Source organism: Leptodactylus fuscus, chromosome 3, assembly GCF_031893055.1.
Source record: "Leptodactylus fuscus isolate aLepFus1 chromosome 3, aLepFus1.hap2, whole genome shotgun sequence".
Classification (NCBI taxonomy): domain Eukaryota; kingdom Metazoa; phylum Chordata; class Amphibia; order Anura; family Leptodactylidae; genus Leptodactylus; species Leptodactylus fuscus.
Genome location: NC_134267.1, coordinates 197,105,949 through 197,127,326, shown reverse-complemented (window position 1 = coordinate 197,127,326; position 21,378 = coordinate 197,105,949). Strand labels below are relative to the sequence as shown.

At 42.2% G+C, this 21,378-nt stretch overlaps 1 protein-coding gene across 2 annotated transcripts in view; it reads right to left on the bottom strand.

Annotated features, from left to right (window-relative positions):
• Positions 1-13,398: 13,398 nt before the first annotated feature.
• Positions 13,399-21,378, bottom strand: part of TFDP2 (transcription factor Dp-2) — a 46,855-nt gene continuing 38,875 nt past the window's right edge. For both annotated transcript variants that reach the window (XM_075269015.1, XM_075269014.1), the window contains 4 exons: positions 20,910-21,061; positions 19,953-20,119; positions 15,217-15,322; positions 13,399-14,571 (listed from right to left, as the gene is read on the bottom strand). In XM_075269015.1, the coding sequence (XP_075125116.1) occupies positions 14,412-14,571; positions 15,217-15,322; positions 19,953-20,119; positions 20,910-21,061 (585 nt within the window). In that variant the 3' untranslated portion in view covers positions 13,399-14,411. The remainder of the gene's footprint in view (positions 14,572-15,216; positions 15,323-19,952; positions 20,120-20,909; positions 21,062-21,378) is intronic.

Genomic DNA, 21,378 nt, shown 5'->3' with positions numbered 1-21,378 from the left:
ATATGGCAGTAGCAAGAAATGAGGGTATTTGTATTCCCAATATATTCTTTGAATTCCCAGTCAGACAATGGCACTGTATACCAGTAGTAAAAATTGTGGGTGCACGTAACCCCAATATATTCTTTGAATTACCAGTCAGAAACTGGCACTATATGGCAGTAGCAAGAAATGAGGGTATTTATAACCCCAATATATTCTTTGAATTCCCAGTCAGACAATGGCACTGTATACCAGTAGTAAAAATTGTGGGTGCACGTAACCCCAATATATTCTTTGAATTACCAGTCAGAAACTGGCACTATATGGCAGTAGCAAGAAATGAGGGTATTTATAACCCCAATATATTCTTTGAATTCCCAGTCAGACAATGGCACTGTATACCAGTAGTAAAAATTGTGGGTGCACGTAACCCCAATATATTCTTTGAATTCCCAGTCAGACACTGGCACTATATGGCAGTAGCAAGAAATGAGGGTATTTGTATTTCCAATATACTCTTTGAATTCCCAGTCAGACAATGGCACTGTATACCAATAGTAAAAATTGTGGGTGCACGTAACCCCAATATATTCTTTGAATTACCAGTCAGACACTGGCACTATATGGCAGTAGCAAGAAATGAGGGTATTTGTATTCCCAATATATTCTTTGAATTCCCAGTCAGACAATGGCACTGTATACCAGTAGTAAAAATTGTGGGTGCACGTAACCCCAATATATTCTTTGAATTCCCAGTCAGACACTGGCACTATATGGCAGTAGCAAGAAATGAGGGTATTTGTATTCCCAATATATTCTTTGAATTCCCAGTCAGACAATGGCACTGTATACCAGTAGTAAAAATTGTGGGTGTATATAGCCCCAATTCTATTGCTAGGGGACTTGCAGGGTATTTCTGGGGTGAAGGTGGGGGGGCACACCGTTGGAACGGGTATCGGGGGTATATATCGGGTATACGGGAATACACTGTCAGTGTATTCCATTCAGGATCCTGGGAAAGCTGGGTTGCGGCGATTGAGCCCGTCAGTGCCATGTTACACTGACAAGCTTCTCCCTGGAATTTAGCTCTTACAAGAGCTGTTGGTTGTCTTCTCCTTCCTATCCTAGCCTGTCCCTGCCTACCCAGAATCTAAGCCCTAGCTAACTGGACGGAAACCTCCGTCCTCGGTGAATTGCAAGCTCAGAATGACGCGAACCTGGGCGGCGCTGTTCTTTTAAATTAGAGGTCACATGTTTTCGGCAGCCAATGGGTTTTGCCTACTTTTCTCAACGTCACCGGTGTCGTAGTTCCTGTCCCACCTACCCTGCGCTGTTATTGGAGCAAAAAAGGCGCCAGGGAAGGTGGGAGGGGAATCGAGTAATGGCGCACTTTACCACGCGGTGTTCGATTCGATTCGAACATGCCGAACAGCCTAATATCCGATCGAACATGAGTTCGATAGAACACTGTTCGCTCATCTCTAACCTGTATTCTATGGGTCAGTACGATTCCAGCGATACTAAATTTACATTAGAGTTTATTTATTAGTTTTTTCATAAATGTTTTAACCACTTAAATCCAAAACTTTCATATTGTAACTTAAAAAAAAAAAAAAAATTATTTCCATGTATAGGGATACATAACACATCTTTTTATGCAGATATTCTTGTAAATGGTGAATCTCTTTGATAACCTTTGTTTTGCCATTTCTCCTTCCATAAAAAATGTAATAAAAAGCTATTTGACCTTTTTTGATTTTTTTTGTTTTGTCCTGCTACAGCATTCACCGTGTGGTTATATTAAAAACTTTTTTAAAAAATTATTTTTTTTACCTCTCCTCCCAGGGGGCTTGAACATGTGACTGTCATTTCATAGACTGCATCACTATTGTATTGTGTAAATTGCTGCATGATAAGGAAAAGGGGAAATGGAAAAATACTCAGCCACTTGTAGTCATGATCGTAACTTACAATTCCAATTGCAGTATCCACTAAATATCCTTTTTCAGACTTAGGGAGCCTTCACACGATGTAACGCTGCGCTCATTCCAATTGTAAAAACACGTTCAGAATGAGCGGCGTAAAAAGCAACTCCCATTGACTTGACTGGGAGCCGGCATACGTGTGCTCCCCATTGAAATCAATGGGAGGCTTTTTTTCCTATGCTTTCAATGTATGACCATCAGACTGCTCTCATGAGCTCAGTGCTACCTGAGGGATAATGAGGCAGAGGCAACTAGGGGGGGGGTTGTTGTTTTTTTTTTTTTGCTCCCAAAGCCCCCTCAAATTTGTGGGCTATAATGGAAGGCTTAATACACATGATCCTAGCCCATTATAATACAGTTCAATACAGATTAAACTGAGCCTACTCAGGGTGCTGGAGGATTGGACAATTAACCAGCATTTTCTGTCCGTCCGCCCACAAGTTTCCATCCTAATCCCAGGAGAAACTGGACAGGGGTCGGCTTCCCAAGCAGTCAGTTTTACAACCCATTCATTTGAATGGGTATTTAAAGCCACCCAATAGTGTCCGTAAGCCTCTGCACCGTGAAACCGTTTTTTTGGGGTTTTTTTGAGGGACTTAAAGTCCTGCATACCCAACTTTGTGTCTGTGCAAAAAAAAAAAAAAAACTGTTTCATTACTGAGTCTGCACACGGATACTGGTGGTTTTGCTTTAAAAACTCATTCAAATGAATGGGTTGTAAAACTGACCGCCGGCAAGCCATTCCCTATCCAGTTTCTCTGGGGATTAGGATGGAAACCAGTGGGCGGACAGTGGCGCAAGTGTGAACGCCCCCTAAGAGGAATCTGAGGTTGAATGTCTGTCTCAAATTCTTTAGGGCCGATGCAACAAAAAACAGACAACATGCAAATGCTATATAGTCTGAGTAAGGTAAGCAATCGGTTTTCCAGTGTTTAACAACCAACAAATTGGTCTGGGCCTTGTCACATAGAGAGCTATTGCCATAATCCACTACCAGGCTTATGCTACATGCTATAATGGCAGATGTGTAATGTGGACTCCTATATGGCAATGTGTGAACAGCTCCCTTTCCTCTACTGCCCTCTATCTGCTGGGCACATTTCTGGCATGTGACTTATATTGACATATAATGGCAGACAAACAAGGATTAATCCTGTACGATGTGCACAATTGTTAGCTGGGGCTATGTGCTTCCTCCACAGGGAAGTGTGCTCTTCATAGCAGACAATGGTATTCTCCCAACAAGGTCAGTGAATACGGATGGCGGAAACTCTTTTGTCTTGTGTACTATACTTTCTTTCCTGTTAGTTTATACAGTAGTTTTATTTAACCCTTAAAGTACTGGCAACTTCATCGCTATGACTGGTTTTATGGTTTACTGTGAGGCTAGGATATGCCATAAATGGCCTGTTAGATGTGGTTTCCACCTCTGGTGCCAGCACCTATCTCTAAAATGAACCTTACCAACCTCTTTGTCCTGGCTCTTGCCTGACTACGACCATTGAGAAGCTTCTCCTTCATGGATGGGCTCACAAAAACAGTGTAGCCTTCTTAAAGGGGTATTCCCATAACTCTTGTTCTGCAGCATGCAGGCTCTGTGCTCTCTTCACTTCCTGGATTTCTCGGCACATTGGTGGGCGGGGTTTCACTTGCTCTGCTATGTTTGCAGTCAGTAATGAGGGATTGGTTGTAAATGCATTACCACAGTATGGACCTGATGTAGAGGCTGATGTAGCAGAGCTGGATTTGAGTCAGCTTGCATTACATACAGAGGTACAGGTATCTCCTTATCTCAGCCCTTATCAGACAAATTCAATTAAACCGGCTGATAAGTGGAAAAGCTGAAGATAGCACAGTAATCCTGGAGCTCTCACCTCCCCCCTCCCCTATCTGAGGAGCTCCGTTGCTTGTCAGCCCTTCCCTCCCCCTCTGAGAGCAGGGAGCTACATCACTTGGGAAATGAGCAGTTTTGATAAAGCAATGTATTTAGGAAATGTCCTTAAATCCACACAAACTAGCAGTATAAATAGGATGCTTTTCATGGGACAACCGCTTTAAGTTAAAATAAGTACCATATTTCCATTGCAGCAGCCACCTCATTTACATTACAATATTACAATAGAAGCTCACACCTCAATAGATAACTCCCATAGTGTTCCATCCACTATTGACAATATGTCACAGCTATTCCCATCCCTGTACAGAGCATGGCTGGAGAACTCTCCTATAGACCTCAATAACTCTGCTCTAGTCTATTCAGTCATTGGCCATGACTATACTGTAAAGCATATCACTAAACGCTGTTAACCGAGCAGTAGTCAAAATAAAAACATTATTTTGTCTGGTTTTAGTCATTTAAAATTGGTGATACGTTCCTTTTAATCCAGCTACAACAATAGTACATCTCTAGGTTTAGTCTTCTGCCAGGTTCTCAGTCTGCGTATTGTTCTTGTGTCACCTCATCCCTTGAAAATTTGTAGGAAATGGGAGCCAGACTCTTCATTAAGCAGAATGAATCATGGGAAGGGTTTTGGCCTCTTCCTGTAAATCCTGGGATCAGCTTCTTACTTCTTGTCTGGAGTCAATCTTTTATGTTATAATGTGCTGCCACTTATGGAGCTTCTAAATGAGACCTGACCATTGTTATCAGAAGCTGTGGCTCCTTGTTCTCTCCTCCCTAGGGCTTCATTCACATTTCATTATCCCATCTGTATATGGAACAGACCAGGAATGCTTTTGCACATTTGGTAATGAACGCATGCTACTATTTCAGGAGTGAACTTTTTGCAATTTTTTTTTTTTTTAGATCATAAATCTGATGCTAGGAGAGCTAGAAGTCACTGCAAAATAAATGGTTAAAAATACAAAATGTCACAAATAAGATCAAAAAGTCACAAAAATCTGTTTACGGCAAAATTTGGAAGTGCTAGATGTGATCATTTCCCCCCTTTTGCGTGTTCCTTGATATGGCAGAAGAATCACTGATCTATATTTTAGAATGCCTGGTTTCACAAAAAGGATCCAATATGTCTGCCAGAAAATCAAAAGCTGTGTGAAGGTTTAGGTTCACTTTAATGGTGTCCTAAAAACCAAACCATTGCAGATTTTAGTGGTACATAATACACCAGTAGGTCTGTCTTCTTAAGCACATTAGACTGATGTTCACCTTATCTAGTAGATCTCAGAAAGAAGGTTTAGGCTCCTGGTGCACACAGGAGTACAGTCTGGATTACACTTTGGTAATGTTGTATAGTATGAGCATTGCGAGATCCACAAACAGAAAAAATCTTGATCAATATTGTATAAACCCAAATACAAACCTTGTATAGGTGGATCTACTGACACAACACATGATCTATTTATTTCAAAATACTTACTTTAAGATATATGGATTTATAAAACTCCCAGAAGAAAAGGTAAATCTGCAAGCCTGGCAAAATTCTCCTGCATCTACTAGACTCCGAGTTTACATGTAACGTGGGCAATGTATCAGTCAAGTCAAAACATCAGTGTTTCTGTAGGTATAACTAACATGCTGCGATTTGCAAAAATACTCACGTTTTTAAAATTGCATTTGCGCTGCAGATTTTTATCTGCAATTAGTCAGAACCCCATAGTATAAAATGAAAAGTTTTTTTTCTGCGGAGTTTACGTATGAGCTGTATAATTCTGTGCAATATTTCATACCCTTCTCCTCTTACAACGTCTCCTGTAGGCATTCTTTACACTTTTTCAGGTTACTATACGACCATTGTATTGTCTTGGAGCCCTCCATTTGACTACATGTATAGAAATAGTCACTTCTCACGAATATACAACACACTGCCTACCAATTTAAGGATGAAATTACACAGTGCGGGAACATGGAGTATTGTGTTGTATCTGTATAATGTAAGAGGTATTGTATGCCAAGTAGTTTATGGTGAAATTCCACTGCACGCCTAGAATTATGTTTTATTTGCCCTTGGAGATATGAGGGATTGTTTGGTGCAATCCTCACAACGTAGAAGCTCTGCAGTGATTTAGGGTTTTCTTTAACCAGGGAACACAATGGTGGCTCTCTCTACAAGACCAAAAAAAAAACCCTCCCTAAAAAAACAAAAATACTTGCCATCAGCGCCCCATTCACAGACAGATATGGGGACCCTGAACTTCGTGACAGATAAAGACTATACTACTATATACTATACTACTATATGTATACTACTGTTCAGAGCAGCGGTTCACTAAATAAGAGGCCAGGACCCACTTTTGGACAAATCGTTTGCTTTAAACTCCATATATCTAACTCTTGCGTCACCCCTTCTACCTCATAGATGTAAGCTCCTGTGACCAGGGTCCTTACTCCTGTTGTGCGAGTTGATGTAATGTCTCAATTTGTCTGTACAGAAACCTTAAGATTTGTAAAGTGTTGCAGAATATGTTACACCATATACAAATATATGATTATCCATCTAATAGCCTCCATATCAGGACAACAGAGCAGTAGAGATGAGCGAGTAGTATTCGATCGAGTAGGTATTCGATCAAATACTACGGTAATCGAAATATTCGTACTTGATCGAATACTACTAGCTATTCACAGTAAATATTCGATTCAGAGCCAGGAGCTGTGAGGAGGCGGAGTCTAAGATCGGACCATAGCAGTCTCCATTGTGGTCCGATCTTACACTCCGCCTCCTCACAGATGAGCCTCCAGCAGGACCAGTGTTGATTGGCCGAATGCTGTACACTGGCCAATCAACGCTGGTCTATTCATTCCTATGAGAAAAAGTCAGCTCCCTCATAACATCAAGCTGCCAGCTCTCCTGACTAGCAAGGACGAGCCTGCGGCAGAACCAGCGTTGATTTGCAGCAGGCTCGTCCTTGCTAGTCAGGAGAGCTGGCAGCTTGCTGTTATGAGGGAGCTTACTTTTTATCAGCGCAACTGCAAGCGCTGTGCAGTTAAAGCGCACGGTCCCCATAGACTATAATGGGGTCCATGCACTTTAACTGCACAGTGCTCCTCCTAAACACTCTCCTCCTGCTATTCGTGGACTTGGTGACTCTCCTTTAGTCGAACAATGGTTTCCCCTGAAATTAGCATTTTTTCCCATAGACTATAATGGCATTCGATATTCGATCGAGTAGTCAAATATTGAGGCTCTACTCAAAACGAATCTGGAATATTTCACTGTTCACTCATCTCGACAGAGCAGTGCATATACTTGCAACCCCCCAAATTTCTTTACAGTACCCCCTTGGGCTTCACAACCCTACAGTTTGGGAAATAGTGGTTTAGAGGTTCTTTCAATATTTCTAGTATTTAAGGCAGTTTGTTGTAGTTCTCAAAAGGGAAGGGGGAATAAGCTGCTGGTGTTGGGTTGTCTTCTTAGAGAACAAAAGGATTGAGATGATCACATCAGCTTCTTGACATTTGCAGTTGGGGGAGAGTTGGGACACCGCTATGCACAGTAGAAATTCATACACTAGATGGATGTAGGGCAATTTCATACTGTATTTCAATGTGTTCTCAAGTGAGATAAGCCACCATCAGGCTAACACCCACGTAGTGGGTCACAGTAAAAAAGTGCTGCGGTAAAAACCATAGTGGCAACGCATCACCGTTTTCCCCACAACACTTTCTGCTTCAATTCTACCTATAAGGAAACTGCAGTATGTCCGCTGCATGTATTTTTTCCTTAAAGGGGCTCTATCAGCAAAATCATGCTGATCGAGCCCCACATATGTGTGAATAGCCTTTAAAAAGGCTATTCAGGCACCGTAAATGTTATATTAAACTACCCCCCCCCCCCCCGTTTTAAAATAAAACCCTAAAAAAGAATGTTATCTACTTACGCATCGTGCATGCTGGGCGGGCATTCAGGGTGTGTCTTCATCTTCATCCACGCCTCTTCTTCCTCCGATGTCCTCGGGTCCTGTCCTCCTCCGGCGCTCGCGAGCGGACAGTGAGATAAAAAAAATGGCCTGGGCGAATGCGCAGTAGCCGTAGTAGAAGCCGCATGCTACTGTGCATGCGCCCAGGTCATTTTTTTTTTTTATCAATGTCCGTTCGCGAGTGCTGGAGGAGGATGGGACCCGAGGACATCGGAGGAAGAAGAGGCGTGGATGAAGATGAAGACACACCCTGAATGCCCGCCCAGCGTGCACGTTCGGTAAGTAGATCACATTCTTTTTTAGGTTATTGTTTTAAAACGGGGGGGTAGTTTAATATAACATTTACGGTGCCTGAATAGCCTTTTTAAAGGCTATGCACGCATATGTGGGGCTCTAGCAGCATGATTTTGCTGATAGAGCCCCTTTAATGTGTGGATGGGATTTGCTTGGACTGCACTTTGCAGTGACTGTAAGACGTTTATGCCATGTGGGGCCCGCACCTCAAAAGTGCTTGAAAGCAGCTTATTCCCTTCTTTAATGTACACATTTGGCTAAGTGTGTATGTGTATGGAAGAACAGGGTTAGAAGGAATAGTTTTTGGACTAAGATGAATGGCCAGCCATGGATTTCAAATGTATTTATTAAAAGTTGATGAGTATTCCTTCTTTCCCTAATCTGTGTTTCTTATTCTATTTTTTCTATAAGAGTGTGGCGACTTCCATCTTGCCTGCACTTCTCTTCTATTCCATTAGCAGTATTTAGTTATATGCTTTACAACATACAACATAGTCATGGTCAAAAGCAGCAACAGTCTGTAGCTGGCTCAAGGAGTTCTTTGAGGCTGAGGCCCCATATTGCGGAAACGCAGCTTTTTATATTTGCTGCGGTTTTTTGAGGCAAAGCCAGGAGTGGATTGAGCAGAAGTTACAAGTATAAGAACGTCCTGTATATTTCTCATTCCTTTTGTAGCCTTTCAAAAAAAAAAAATCGCAGCAAAATCTGCAACAAACAAAGCTGCGTTTCTACAATGCGGGGCCTCAGCGTGAAAGAGTTTTCTCCACATCAGTAGATGGATACAAGAATATCTCATAATTAGAGATGAGCGAGTACTGTTCGGATCAGCCGATCCGAACAGCACGCTCCATAGAAATGAATGGATGCACCTGGTACTTCCGCTTTGACGGCGGCCGGCTGCTTAACCCCCCACGTGCCGGCTACGTCCATTCATTTCTATGCGAGCGTGCTGTTTGGATCGGCTGATCCGAACAGTACTCGCTCATCTCTACTCATAATGGATGTTATCTGTAGAGGTGTGAACTTCTATTGTATTCCTGTTGGTCTTGTTTGTGATGTAAATGAGCCCCTACAGAACTAGTATGTCTAAGGGAATGTGTCACCAAAAATGGCCAATTTTTTAACCAAGTTTTTATGAGAAACACTATTTTTGTTTTACGTTGCGAGGTGCGATAGTAATGTAATTCTGTGGGAGTTTGTTTTTTTTTTTTTAGGGTCACTTAATTTTCAATAAGAAAAGAAAAATCCAGCCATGAAAACAAAAATAGGTTTACTGAGATAAACATTTAGTATGTTACACAATTTCTTGGAAAGATAATGAGAATTTACAGCATTAAATACATTTAACAAACAGGTCACCGATACAACATTGGCACCTCCTTGCGTATGCCTGTCAGTGACGGCATAAGGACATCATTCATCACACACTGGCCATAGAAAACTAGAGAAAACATCACACTGGTGCAGAGATAAATATATCAAACAAGCAGAACTTTGTAAGATCACAAGCATCCCAGATCCACAGTATATTGTATAATCCAGCATATAGGGTTACCACCGATGAAATATGGCATCCTATCACTTGGAGGGAACAGGAATAGAAAACCTGCAACTTTCCAGGAGGCAAAATTAGAAAATAGAATTAGGTATTTTACCAGAATCATCGCCACTTTTGACCAGGGAACTATATAAAAAGGTACTGCAGCTTAGCCGCATTAAATTGACCATGGATAAGCTGCAATACCAAGCACAGTCTATGGAAAAGAGAGGCGCTGTCTACTATTTTCTAATCCTGGACGATTCTTTTACTTAAAACACAAATAAAGCTGAGTTTTTAGCTCAGAGCTTCTCATCAGCTGGTGGTCATTATATATACGGAGATATGTCTATTGGCTACTCTGGTTGTGTTGCTTGAAGGGAACACATTAGTTACATCCCTTCCACTAGCACTTTTAGATTTGAGTAATAAATTCTACATGATCTTGTCTACCCCGGCACAGCCCTCTGATAGTGAGCTCGCGGCAGCTTAGTACATTGTCCCATCTGTCCAGGCCCCTCCTTATCAAAGCTTTCTCTAATCTAATTTATAGGGACTCATCAAGACAACCTCTGTCCATATGGCAAAGAAATATCGTAGAAAGGGAAGCCATGCTTAGCGGTCTCTCTATCAATCAGACACGAGAGCCTTCAGCAGTTTGCTCAGGAGCAACGTTTACCACCTGGAGACAATTGGTGTATGACCGCTGGGTCCCCCAATGATCATGAGAACAGGAGCCCAGGTCACCCAATTACATGGAACAAATGGTCATACATACGTGCAGCCTCTAGTCAAACTACAGAGTGCATCGATCTGCCATCTTCCTCAGCTCCAGAGACTCTGAAAGTAGTGAGAATCAAGTAAGGGGAATGGGACCCAGTTTTCGTGATCAGGCCCTTATCTATCCTTTGATAAAAGTTGTGCCTGGGACATGCCCAGTAAGAATGGCTCCCTCTCCGATACTCCCTGCATGCAGCATATGTTACACCAGGGGTAGGGAACCTTTGGCTCTCCAGCTGCTGTGAAACTACAACTCCCAGCATGCTCCATTCACTTCCATGGGAGTTCCCAGAACAGCAGAGCCAGTATGCATGCTGGGAGTTGTAGTTTTGCAACAGCTGGAGAGCCGTACGTTCCCTACCCCTGTGTTACACTATGACATGGTCAGCTACTCATTTTAATAGCCAACATGTAATACTGCATTTCTCCAGCAGTGGCCGCTACAGTAAAAATATATATCTGACCAAAATGTCATAAAGCAATGACTGCAATTGGCTGATCAGGTTTCAGGAACCCCAATAGTTAGCAAAGAGGCCGTTTGCAGAGGTCATGGCAAGCCAACCCCCCCCCCCAACAAACCAGGTAGTATCAATTATTTGTATAATGATGTTATTGTGTGAGAACAGAAGTGTGCAAAGAATGCAATAGGAATGGAGACTGGGGGACTGTCATCAACTCACTAGTAACTACTGACACCACTGACTGATGAGATCAATCATTGTCAGACACATCCTAAGGACTGTCCAGAGTATACGGGCCCTAGAGTTTATATTGCTCCCGTTTGTTAGGGTGTCAGTCGGAGATTTGAGGATGCTAGGACCCGTCTTCCTTCACCATTAGCACACAACACTCCATCTGATCTTTGTGATGTTAAGCCAATAATCGCCATTATTACTTCCAATCTGAGGTGAAGTACAGTATAACGGCAGGTTTTTACTCACTAACAGGTGGCTTAGAAGTAGAGTCCTCCAGTGGATTCTGCTTTTGCAGTACATTTACATTGTACAGTGTTGTTGTTATCCTTTTATATAAATGAAAAGGACAGCATCATGAATATTCCCCAGCCTGACCAGTGCTGATCAATAGAAATAAGCAGTATTGCAGCATTATGACATCAGAGTAGCATGATGACATCACAGAGGCATGACCAAATGATTGATGTGTCACTCTTAGCAATCTGTTAGACCACAGCAGGCTAGTGACCGTAATAACTAGTACTCTGCTTGCCAATTTTCATAAATCTCCCTTTTTGTATCTACGATGACAGAAAATTGAGCAACTTGGCTCTCAACACTGAGATCAATAAACAGCTTCTCTATCAGTTTCTATTAACTTTGGCCATACCTGAATTTACCAAAAAGTGAAGGAGAGTAAGTGCCAAGCTCACACTAGCGTTTTCTTAACTTTTTGTATTTGTGCAACAGATCCATAAAATGTCCATCTGTATTACAGACGTAGCATGTTGTACTCCTTGGATCCTATTACAAGTCACAGATTTTAGCAGAAATGAATGGGGTCAGACACCAGATCTGATGGAACACGAGACAAAGTATCATATAAAACAGTGCTAATGTGCACCTGGCCTTAATAGCAGCATTACAATTCTTTTACAAATTAATTCACTATGACATATCTGAGAATAGCTTTGATAGTGGAGGCCCAAAGCCCCGGCAAGGGCCCACTGTGCACCCAAACACGTCCAATACTGATCACAGACTTCTTTGGAAGAGTCATGAATGATGATCTTGTAAGGTATTTGGGATAAGACGCTAATGCCATGAATGACTCTCGCAAAGAATAGCAGAGACGAAATAACATGGCTGAAGATCACTACATGCAGAACATCAAATGGGTATCCAAAGTAGACAATGGCATATCCTGACCTTCTGTAGGGTATGCCATAAGACTATGACTGGTGACATGTCTCCCACACTGCTCCCAGCCTCCTGCTGTGCAGAAAACTACAATACAGCTTCATTCAAGTGAAGGGGTCAGTGCTCCAGTTCCCAATACAGCAGGAGGCAGGTAACATTAGCATACAGGAAAAATGTAAATTAGAATTTAGAACCCATCATCCGTAGGCTAATGGGTGTCCCAGCAGCCAAGAAGAAAGTATACCCTTGTCAGATCACATCACTTTTTATGGTAGACTCCAGGACTTATTAACTGATGCCCTCTCCATAGGACATCAATTAAAGATCAGTAGGGGCCCAACACCGGGGACTCCCACAGATCAGCTGCTTGAAGCAGCAGCGGCACGCCCTGAGCACCATTCCCGCCTCACAGGTCATGTGACATCAAGTCAGTCACAAGGCTTGTGCACAGCTCAGTCCCATTCAACTGAATGGGCTGAGCTGCAATAACAAGCACAGCTGTCCTATAAATGTATAGCGCTATACAGGGTAAGCAGTGAAAACAACACAGCGCCCACACGAACTGAACTACAATCCAGTGCCATCCTATGCATACATTGTCCAGAAATACAGCAGGCGTGAAAGGGCTCTACAACATGTATATTTTTTCAGAAAAATTATACTACCACATTAAAGGGGTTGTCCAGTTTTAGATCAATATTGAAAGAGAAATGTTCATAAAATGAAAAGTTGTACAATTTTCCAATATACTTTCTGTATTAATTCCTCATGGTTTTCTAGATCTCTGCAAGCGGATAAAAATCAATCCGTGGTCAACAGATGGACAGTCCGTGGTCATGTGGTGGACCAGTCCATGATCCTATGGTGGACATACAGGTGCACACCTTGTTACCAGGGAGTAAGCAGAATGAATGACAGCAAGCAGAGATCTAGAAAACCATGAGGAATTGATGTACAATGTTGCAATACATTTTCATTATACAAACAATAACTCTTTCTTAAAGAGGATCTTTCATGTCCTTAGAAAGCTGACATTTTAGTGCACGGTCAGCTTTCCCGGTATGCGCCCCGATGCTGGAGATATTAGTACAGTTAGTTTCGGTGCTGATCTCTCTCCACTGTCAGAAACGTGCACCGTACATCCTCTTTAATATTGGTCTGAAATGGGAAAACCCCCAGAATAGAAAACATTTCGACTCTCTTGACATGTTTGTTACAGAATATACTTGTGTTCTGTTGTGTTGCATTTTCTTATAACTGCATGGTGTTGTTCCTCTGTTATGGGAATAATTATTATAGGAATATATATATTCCTATACCGAATAAGAAAGACTATTCGCTGTTTGCGTACAAACTGAAATGGATAGAGATGGCCTCAAATAGTAAGTTACATTTTAACTGTTGAGGTGCAAGTGGTGCGGTAATCCAGGGCACGGCATGAGATCATACACTGTGTTTGGTACAATATGGATGAAACATGGGGGGGAAAAAAAGGGTAAATGCAAAAATGTTCTCTATCACAGTGTTCCCTTTTTCTCTACGGATGGCGCTAGAAATCCTTTTTTGTACAAGACAGGCTCTGTTATAGAAAGAAAGATCCTCTGATTCTCTCAGACTGCAGCAATCAGAACATAGCAGCATCTTTCCCACAGATCGTTGGCAGGCGTCGCTTCTAGCTTAGCTGGGTGTTCTGTGTTACTGACATGGCTTCAAGCTTAAGATAGGAATTTACAAAAAGAAGCATTATTATCCAAAGGCAGTGAAGTGACTGCTCCGACAGTCTGCAGGTAAAGGAGCGTTCACTCTCGCAGCTCATACAGGTCCTCTTATCATACCCTGTGCAGAATCCTTGCAAACACAGTGTCTAAAAGCCCAACAATCGAAACGGCGTTATTGGAGCAAATGTAGTCATCTCTCAGATGGCAAGACGCCATCTGGAAATATGTCCGCGGCGAGTTTTCATTTTTGAAAAAACAAAACAAAACAAAAAAAACTTTGTTGATCCCGATGTGATCTCCCATTGAAACGGTGTTGGAAGACTAAGCTAAGTACGTGCTTTCACATACATTCTGTCACACTGCCATTCTATTCCAAGGAAGAAGAGTCATCTTCGTCATCCTCGTCATCATCAAATGAACATGGGGTCTCCCCTCGGGATTCTGTGTAGTGGGATGTGCCGGAGCTGGAGTGGTGGCTGCTGTTAGTCAAAGACATGTCGGTGTCGAAAAACAATCCCGTGTTCACACTGTTGGGAACATCCACAAAGAATAAAGTTAAAAAAAAACTAAAGTTATTTTGTAGACTATAGAGGTTATTCAGGATTAGAAGAACATGGTTGCTTTTACTAGAAACAGCGCCCCATTTGGGTTGTGTCTAATATTGCATTTTATCTCTACTGAAGGGAATGGGGCTTGAACTGCAAAATCCATACTTGTCCACATTAGGTTGGTACAATAAGGATGTTTCTATCTTAAGAATAATTTATCAATATCAGATCAGTGATGGTCCAACACCCAGCACCTCCACCAGTCTCCTGTTCTCAGAGAATGGAGCAGAAAGCAGATATCGCTGTTCTCTGTGTAGTGGTCAGACTGGGTACTGCAGATCAGCTCCCATTCATTCCAATGAGATCTTAGCTGCAATGACTCAGTTCCACCATACACACAGAACAGCGCTGTCTGTTTCCTATTCCACTCTCTGAATATCAGCTGCTGAGAACAACTACATTGATGGAAGTGGCAGGTTTTAGACACCACCGATCTGATATTAGTGACCTAGGTCATCATTAGGTCATAAAGATGTTTTCTGGGATAAAAAATATTGAAGTCCTCTACTGGGACCATCCAAAAAAACGGGGACAAGGCCTATTTTTAGCTTGACCTAACCGTACCTGGACTGTGAGTAAGCAGTGGTGCCAGCAGAGTGCGCTGCAGAGGCCAACTGTGATGTACTGAAAGGAAGTCCTTGGTCTGTCCAAGATGTCCCCGAAGCCATGTCTAGCAGATAGAAAAGACAAATAACATAACTCTTTTGCAATATTTTTGTGGGATCATAAAATATATATTAGGAGCACAGTAATGGACAATTCTTCAACACTGGTTCAATAATAAGCAATTGTCACCTTATTACGACTACTCGCACATGTTCTCACTCATCTCTGATAGCATTCCTATCAGCGCAGGGCGGGTGAGGACAGATGCATTCAGGCCCGGGGAACACTTGTCATTTAGGATCTGATTAGCAAGTCCTTGAGAATGAGGGAGTGAAGAACACTATGTCACGACCCTTAGGAATGAGGTGGGTACAATGGCAGCTACACATCCTAGGTGCCAACTGGTAGTTCTCATGGAGTTGTGAGATGTGGCTGACCTTGGCCTTGTCTGTGCCGAACATCTGCTGATAGCAGCCACTAGGCTCCGGCCAGTGTCAGAGCTGTTACAGTATCTGTAGCTCATCCTCCTACTTCATAGTAAATTCCAAAAAGGTGTGCCAGCAATATCTGTGGGTGAACCTCATATTCTTACTCATCTTTAACCCTTAAAGGGGTTGTCCACTCTCAGACCAATATTGAGAGACAAATGTTATGGTTTGTATAATAAAAAGTTGTACAATTTTCCAATATACTTTATCAATTCCTCTCGGGTTTTCTAGATTTCGGCTTGCTGTCATTCATTCTGTTACTTCCATTGGATAAAAGTCTGACCATGGTCATGTGATTTGCGGTCCATGGTCATGTGATTTGCGGTCCACGGTCATGTGATGAGCACACAGGTCACAGCACAATCAGACAGCTGCCTGGTCACTCATTTAATTAATTATTGTGTTTCCACTTATAGATTAGAAACTGTTGAGCCTGATCCTTCTCGGCCTAAGTGAGCCAGGAATGACTTTTTATAAAAAAATTTCTTTTTATAACGCAAAGCCAAAGCAAATTATATTGTAAGGTTTCTACATGAATGTAGGAAGTCTAAGAGCAAAATAGAGAATTTTTTTTTTTATTAAAAAAAGTGGGACAATAGAGGAATCCCACAGACACCTTGATAATACTTATGTGAGAAATCCTGACGATAGTATCTAAGGGTTAAAGAGGATCGGTCCCCTCTCTTTACTTGTCGATTTTATTAAATACGTGTATTTCTCAAAAAGAAACATTGATATTCTAGGAGTATCTTTTCTTATATCTCTGCGGTGTGTTGTTCCTCAGTTATTCCTCCAGCAAATTTATGATGGGTGAAACCAATCCTCTACAGTGGGTGTATCCTGGCACAGTCTGGTGCTGTCAGCAGCAGTTGGTCAGTGTCAGGGTGAATAAGGACATATCTCTAACTGGTAATACCCAATGTATTCATACATTTCGTACTTATTAGAGCATGCATGTCAGGAGCTGAGCCACTACATACAGAATGGAGCCATGCTTGCGGCTCAGTTCTCTGGATAAGTTCTGGTGCTGACCGCTGCTGAGTACAGCTGGAGCTGCATGTTGGACTCCCACCATTCTGATACTGATTACCTATCCTAATAATAGCTCATCATCTAACTCTGTTTTTTGTACCAAAGTCAACCCAATAGCCTGTAATAGGGGTCTCAAACTCAGCCAGGTAAATAGCCCACATATAACAAAAAAAAACAAAAAAACTGAAATTGACAGGACGAATTCCTTAAGCCCTGATTCTGTAAAATGGCCCCCAAGTTGTATACCCCATACAGTGGCAGATCCCATCAGCACCTCATATACAGGTGATTATTAGTACAGCACTTTGCTCACTGCTCCCTGGCCGAGCTCCTTCTCTGCTCTGGGTGCACTGCAAGGAGCAGGAAGGAAGGGGAGAGGTGAGAACTGCACTCACGCTGCCCGCAGGTGGTACAAGTCACAGTCGCAACGTGGCAGGGCTCTGTCAGTTTCAGATCTGGGTCAGGGCTCTTTCTCTTCCCTGCAATCTGGCTGCATTTTTAACATCTGGATTGTCAGAACCGGTTGTATCCCATCCCTGGCCGCAGGCCATAGATGAACGCCCCAGGGGTTGCATGTAGCACACTTGTTTGAGACCGGTGGCCTATAGAAGAACATTCAGAGCTAGGTTTGTAGACTTCATGATCAAACCATTACAACATGGAAGAGTTTCCATCAAAGAGTGAGATTTACTGTATATGGAGAGCTAAACACATGACAATATGGTTCCCCTGATATAACATAGGTAGTGCCCAAAGGCATATTCATCTAAGCTGTGTATCTGGCATGGTGTGACTGCGCTCTACATTTAGTAGTATTCTGTCCAGTAAATGTGAATGGGATTTCCCTTCAGTGGACAGACTGTTCTGAGCGATCAACAGGAAAAGCCCTTTCATTAAGCAGAGATGGCACCGAGGAGGAAATGAATAGCCTTGTCCCTGTTAATATGCATGGCAAGTCTGCAGCCAGCTCTGCCCCGTCCTACAGACAATGGCCGAGACTACGGAACCCCCACCACTTAGCGGCTTTGTATTCTGCAGTCATGCATCCAAACCCTGCCCGGGGCCACTTAACTCTTTAACTCTTTCAGCCTGGATTATCTCTAATTGAGACCACCACAAACTGGATACCTGAATAAAAAGTTTCAAATTCTGTTTAAAGAGGCACGAATCCTAAAATGTGCCCGGAAATGGACCTGGAGATTACCAAGTATGGAACTATATGAGAGAGTAGAGATGACAGAAGCGGACAGACATTTTTCTGCATTTAAGTCTACCACCACCCCCAGCATATTCAACTACTACTGCCATGCTACAGAGGACAATACAGAGATATACAACATACCTTTGTTATGTCATTGTTGTAGATTTGGAAAAAAAACTACTTTAAAGTCTTATACAAATGAAGCAGTAGGTGCACTGGGGGCGGGTCTTCAGCTCCCTGGAGCACTGCTCTTTCTGCTCAAGAAGAAAGGGAGACATCATAGCAGTGGGAGGATCAAGTCTCATGGCATGGGGGTGACGCAGGTAGAAGATGGCTGGCGTCTGAACAGTAAGAGCAGTGCGCGTGGAAGCTGAAGGCCCGCCACTGGTGCATCAAATGCCTCATTGGCATAAGACTTCAAAGTAGTTTTTCCCCCAAATCTACAATCTAATATACATAACATAGGTATGATGTCTATCACAGGGATGAATTCTAACATGGCGGTGATAGCTGAGTACACTTGGTGGATGTGGTGAAATCAGTGAGTCCATCCAACCATCTGTGCGTGCGTGCGTGCGTGTATCCTCACTATCTAAAGGCAGAGGTAGGTGGAAGACAGAAATCGGGCACATGTAACACGTTGGATATGCTTGTCCTTACACTAGACTCACACTAGCATTCGGGTCCGCATGAGGATGCAAAAGATGGAGAGCCTGTCTGCTTAAAAAGCAATTACCCAAGGACACCCACAGACCTCATAACCTATAATGCTATAATCATCCTTATATCACAGAGTAACAATTCCATCCAACAAGAAATAAGTAACACTGAACTGGAAATGTGGTGGTGAAAAAAAACCCAAAAACTTTTATTAATAAATAGATAAAAAGCCAGTATGTTACACCTAAATAAATGCCCATGGACATAAACCAAACAAAAATGAGATATTTATTTCTAGCCAGAGGAGAACAAAAAAGGTAACGACAACAGCATACCAAAACCATACCTTTGTCTCTGAATTTAATCCGCCAATTTTAGGTGGAATCTACAGTGGAGTCAGAGACTCTAACACAGATGTGAACTTAGCCTTAGGGGAGATGAATCAGCACTGGAGGTGTCCAGCAATGATTATTCCCCTGACCCTATTGAGAACACAGTCTCATGTATATGGGGCTTGGGAATATGGCTACCTGGCAAATAACTATCCAACATATATGGTCTGCTTTACAGTCATGAATGTCACTAAAGATTACCAGCTTAATGGGTGATAACAGGGGGCAATAGACTACATTGCGATTCGGATGGAAACTTCAGATGTTTAAGTAAGATGGGGTGTCTAGGATTAACTTGACGCTCTAAAGACTGAAGAGCTTTGTTTCTGTAGGATTTCCTGTTTGTACCTAAGATATGTTATTATAGAGTAAAGAAACTTTTCATTGTAACTACTCCCAACAGAGAGACCAGCAGGGGGTCTGCTATCTGAAACAGTATTCTGGAGAAGCCGCCAGCGTAGGTACTGTACAATCACCATTTTTGGTTACAAGTTGCACTACAATAATATGTATACTCTTGCTCTGCTGGCAGACTCACACAGAGCTCTGGCTATGCAACTTAGTATCTTAGATCTTGGGAAGCAAGGCCCCATGACATGGCGGACAGCACAGTCTGAGTGAGACTCCAACGCTCCAATCCGATCTGATATTTATATTTATCCTATCCTGCTCCGTGATATCAGATTAGAATTGAATGGACCCTTATATAAATTAATAAATCACGAAAGGCACTTCCGTTAAATTGTCACCCACTCGGCCTGCACACTCGGTCGTGTGCAAGAGGCCTAAAATCTTCAGTTTTTTATGAATATGCTCTGCCCCCTGCTGTTAGCAAATGTGTAATGACATTACAGAAGTATTGTTGGAACACTGGTATAAGTAGCCTCATAAGCTTACCAATGTAATAATAATATCACTTACCTGTTACATATCCTTCCAGAGCTCTGGGTACAAAGGATTTGGCAAGTTTTAGGTTTTCTGAAGTGCATTTCCCAGATTCCAGCCCAAATGACATCCCCATTCTCTTCAGAACCTCAATGTCATCATGTATTTCAAAGGCATTGTCAAAATTGAAAAGATATTCAAATCTGTAAAAAACACAAAAATGTGGTGAATGGACTAAAACACATTATAATGAAAACCAGAGCGACAAGATGATATATGAGATAGTAGGAAATTAAAGGTAATCGATTAATAGGTTTAGGTTGCCCAAACATAGTAATCTATACGATGCATGCAATGAAGCGACTTTCACTGTCCTCTGCAAGTCCTGGGGACACAACTTCAGCCACTTCAAAATGATGATCATTCTGGTGCGGCCAGAGCATGTCCCACGTACAGCTTGCCATCTACATCACCTTTCCAAAAAATTTGTGTAAGTGGCATAAAAATGCCAAAGATGCTAAATTTTCATGTAAAGGACTTCACGATCCTGGCATAGGAAGGTGATAAATATTAAACAGGGTACACAACTGCTATGGAGCATGTACAGAGAGGGCTTTTGCCACTGACTGTTTGCTTGCTATAATGCAGTCCTGGTGGCTACATGTAGCCATCACTAGCAGGAACGTCCTACATACAGTTTTAGGCTAGCTAGAGCTGCTTAGCAACTATGGCCATAACACAGACAAGACTGTGAAAGTGGCCGCAATGTCACTCGGGGCCAAAGCTAAAGGATAGCACAAGTCTCATTTGATTCTTATCAAGCTCAATGCTAGTTGAATACATCTATATGCAGGTAGCTCCCCCTAGTGGTGACTAAATACAGCCAAAAATGTAATAATTATCAAATTAGAACAATGTAGGTCTTCAATACACAGGCATAAATGTTTGGACTTAAAGACAGAAAGGCGGTTCCTATTAGGTCTTTGTACTCACTTGTCGCTAGAAATACTGCAGTCTATGACCGTCTTCTTACTTGTGTTTACAATGATAAACGGCAGCTTGATGGTGGAGTTTACAGCAGGAGGGGTCTGACTCAATTGTTCATTTTGCTGATTTCTCTGAACAAGGTGCTTGAAGGCGATTTGCTACGAGACGAGAATAAGAAGAGAAAGTCAACAGATAGCTAAGCTATAACTATGAGGCCATTTAGGTGGTAGTATGCCCGAAATGATCTCCCAAGCAAATCATAGCTGAGCTGTACATACAAGGGGACCGCAGTATATTCACTGTTAGGGTAAGTCCTTATGGGACAAAATTGCTGTGGATTTTGTTGCAGGATTTACACAGTTAAATCTACTGCGGAATACAGTAGCAGGCAAGTGGATGACAGGTTAACAAGTCTCATCCACTTGCCTTGAAAATATTCCACATGGAATCTGACCTGTGCTGCAGGCGTTCTCAA